The 3474-nt window shown below is 54.3% G+C and overlaps 1 protein-coding gene across 1 annotated transcript; it reads right to left on the bottom strand.

Moving 5' to 3' along the window:
• Nucleotides 1-1306: 1306 nt before the first annotated feature.
• Nucleotides 1307-2284, bottom strand: LOC100337722 (olfactory receptor 10AC1). Its single transcript, XM_089328749.1, has one exon. The coding sequence runs from the start codon at nt 2282-2284 to the stop codon at nt 1307-1309; it is 978 nt and encodes a 325-aa protein (XP_089184875.1).
• Nucleotides 2285-3474: the final 1190 nt, after the last annotated feature.

The following is a 3474-nucleotide window of genomic DNA, read 5'->3' as shown; positions in this document are numbered from 1 at the left end:
ATCCCTATTTCCTTTTGTTCATTTTAAGTGATCCAGATGCATCTTTGCATGCTCCCTCTGAAGGGATCAGAGCAGGAATCAAACTAACAGACTTAGTCCTGGTTCTCATTTGCAGGAGAGGCAACTGAGGCTGCAGAGGCAAAGAAAGCCAGGCCATGGAGCTCCGTAGACGTTCCCCAGCCTCCTCCCACTCCTTCCATGCCTGCCAGCTTTCCTCTGCAGCCCAGCAGGGGCCCCTTTTCTTCCCCATTTATACTCCTTCTCTGGGTTCTATCACCCACCTCCACAGTCTCAGTAGCCATCTGCACCTCCAATTCTCCCTCTCGAATCTCTCACCTGAGCTCTGGGTTGGTATATTTGCAACATCAATCAGCATCTCCCCTGGCTTGGCCTTTCAGCATTTCAAAACAGAGCCATCATCCCCCTCTTCCCACTTACACCTGCTCCTGTGTTCTTCTTAGCAAAGGATCTATCCTCCATCAAATGACCTAGAAAAGAAATGGTCCTGAACTGCTCCTTCTTCCTTGTCTCACATCCACTCATATCTTGAAGTGTCCACCTCCAGCATATCTCTCGACTCTTCCCACGTAACAGAATCCCTAATGACCACACTCCATGGCTTCTCTCGTGGTTCCCAGGTGGTTCTCCAGTCCATCCTGCAGCCTGAGTGATTATGCAAGGGCAAGTCACTGACCACTTCATGAACTCAAATCCTTCAGCTGTTTGCAAGTTGTCTTCCAGGTATCCGAGTCCCTGTCAACCAGTTCTCAGGAACATTCTTCTTCCTTCTCTTCACCTGGTTTACCCCCTGCTCATCCTCTAGTTCTCCACTTAGCTATCATTTCTCCCCAACAAATTTCCCCCGACTTTGGTTAGGCTTCAAACAGTCTGGAAGGAAGCGCTTCCTCTGAGCTACTCCATCTAGCCCCTGTCTACTCACATCTGTCCCTCTCACCCCTGCTGGAGGGTCCCGAGGCCATGAGTTGTGCCTGCTTCATCACTGCAAGTCCACTATTTTGTGTAGGTTCCAGGTTATTGAAAGTCCTCAACGGATTTTTGTAGAACCACTGAATCCAGGTCCAGAGCTCTGTACTACATTGTCTTGGCTACTCCCAAGGGAGGGGGAGACGATGGGGCAAGGTGCCCTTTGCAGGGACATGTTTTCAAGTTCTCTTTTCAGAAATAAGATTTGTAGTGCCGCACCACTCCCCACTCCCATTCTGCACGCTAGCCTTCCCGATACAGACACCTCATGGTAGACAGTATGGAGCGGAACTTCCCACTCTGGCTTGGGCCATGTCTGCTGTCACAGCTCACACAGACCCTGACCCACGGCTTGGGTTGGTTGCCGGCGCCCCAGCACTCTGCGGATGGCAGTGGTGATCTCGCGGTTGCGCAGGCTGTAAATAAGTGGGTAGAGCAGCGGTGTGACGTTGGTGTAGACCAGCGCCAGCGTGCGGTCCAACCGTGGGGAGTAGCTGGCCTTGGGCCGTACGTACATGAAGGTGGCACAGCCATAGTGCAGGAAGGTGACTACCAGGTGAGAGGCGCAGGTGGAGGCGGCCTTGCGCTGGCCCCTGGCGGAGCGCAGGCGGCGCAGGGCGGCGACGATGGCACAGTAGGAGGCCAGGATGAGCATTGAGGGCAGCAGCAGCAGCACCAGGCAGGCACCCAGTAAGGGCAGCTCGTCTACGTAGCTCCGCGTGCAGGCCAGGTGCAGGAGCGCTGTGATGTCGCAGAAGAAATGTACCAGCAGGCGGGAGCCACAGAAGGGCAGGTGGAAGACGGCCACTGTGAGCCCCACGGACACGGCTAGGCCCCCGAGGCAGCAGGCCAGGGCCAGTCTCACGCACAATCCTGGGGTCACCACAGCTGCATAGCGCAGCGGATGGCAGATGGCCACGTAGCGGTCATAGGCCATGGCGGCCAGCAGGAAGCACTCCGCCCCTCCTAGTGCCACGAACATCTGCATCTGAACTGCACAGCCCAGGAAGGAGATGGGGCTTCCCCTGCTTTGGCCAGGCATGGTGAGGTCGGCCAGGGAGCGGGGCACCACCACCAGCGTGTAGCAGAGCTCGATGGCTGACAGCTGGCACAGGAAGAGCAGCATGGGCGGCCGGCTGGGCACTGAGGCCACGGCCACCAAGATGAGCAGGTTCCCGCTCAGGGTGGCGAGATGTACAGCCAGCAGCAGCAGGAAGAGTGCAGGCCTCAGGTGTGGGAACTCTGAGAAGCCTTGCAGGAGAAAGCCGCAGGGCGTGGTGGCATTGCTGGGGCTGTCCATGCACAGCCTGCCCAGAGGCACCTGTGGCAGGGGTAGGGACAGCTTGGGGAGTGCGGTCCTGTTAGGGAGGAAGGGTCAGGTGGAAGTTAGAGGGTGGGCCAGGAGAGGTGGTGATGGCTCATGGGTCTCTTCCTGGCCCCCTCCCCGTGAGCCAAGTCTTACTGATTTATTTAGAAAAATAGAGCAGCTTTTCCTGCTGTCTGGACTACAATCCCTATAGCTGTTTTCTTAGCCCACTTTTTTTTTTTTCCTGGAGAAGCTTTCATTTTAGCCCCTTTCCTTGCAATGCATCACTTCTGACCTCCACATTCAAACAATCTTTGTGCTCTCATTATCATTTTGTGGGTCCTCCATGGCCATGAAGATCATGGGGTCCTGGTCTCTCAGGACATCTAATGGGTCTTTGGTCCCTGCTTCTGTTCCCTGCTCCCTGACCTACTCTAGCGTTTCTGGGCTGTCCTCAGTGCTGTGTCGGAGAATGATAAAAAGGTAAGGCAGGTGAACGCCTTAGACATATCCCACTCATCATCATTTCAAGCAGAAAACAAAGCTGAGGTGCGGGGTGGGGAGTGTGGAAGGGTTTAGCTGCTCATAAAAAGGAACAGAATCAGGATTCCTGAAACTAGAACTTTCCGTGACCCATTTGAGATTCTGGGAAAAAGTCGCTGGGTTAGGGGCCAGTGCTGTGGTGCAGCAGGTTAATCCTCTGCCTGCAGCGCCAGCATCCCATATGGGCACCAGTTCTAGTCCCGGCTGCTCCTCTTCCAATCCAGCTCTCTTCTATGGCCTGGGAAAGCAGTGGAGGATGGCCCAAGTGCTTGGACCCCTGCACCTACATGGGAGACCTGGAAGAAGCTCCTGGCTCCTGGCTTCGGATTGGCATGGCTCCAGCCATTACAACCACTTGGGGAGTGAAGCAGTGTCTCTCCCTCTCACTGTCTGTAAATCTTCCTCTCAAATACATAAATAAAAATCTTTAAAAAAAAGTCACTGGGGTAACCAGACAATCCATCTTTATTTAGTCTTAAATATAGGCTCCTATCTGAGCCAGGCATGGGGTAGACACTTAAGCAGCAGGGATGCTTTGTGGGAGAGCCTTGCTGGGTGTGTCAGGAAACCCATGGCCCTCATACTTCTACTAATTGCTGTCAACATGAGAAGAGGCAGTGTGTGTTCCAACTCGCCTTTCA

Source organism: Oryctolagus cuniculus, chromosome 3 (assembly GCF_051225735.1).
Source record: "Oryctolagus cuniculus isolate XC-2025 breed Fujian yellow rabbit chromosome 3, ASM5122573v1, whole genome shotgun sequence".
In the NCBI taxonomy this organism is placed as follows: domain Eukaryota; kingdom Metazoa; phylum Chordata; class Mammalia; order Lagomorpha; family Leporidae; genus Oryctolagus; species Oryctolagus cuniculus.
Note: the sequence above shows the minus strand (reverse complement) of the source record. Positions and strands in the feature narration are given on the sequence as shown.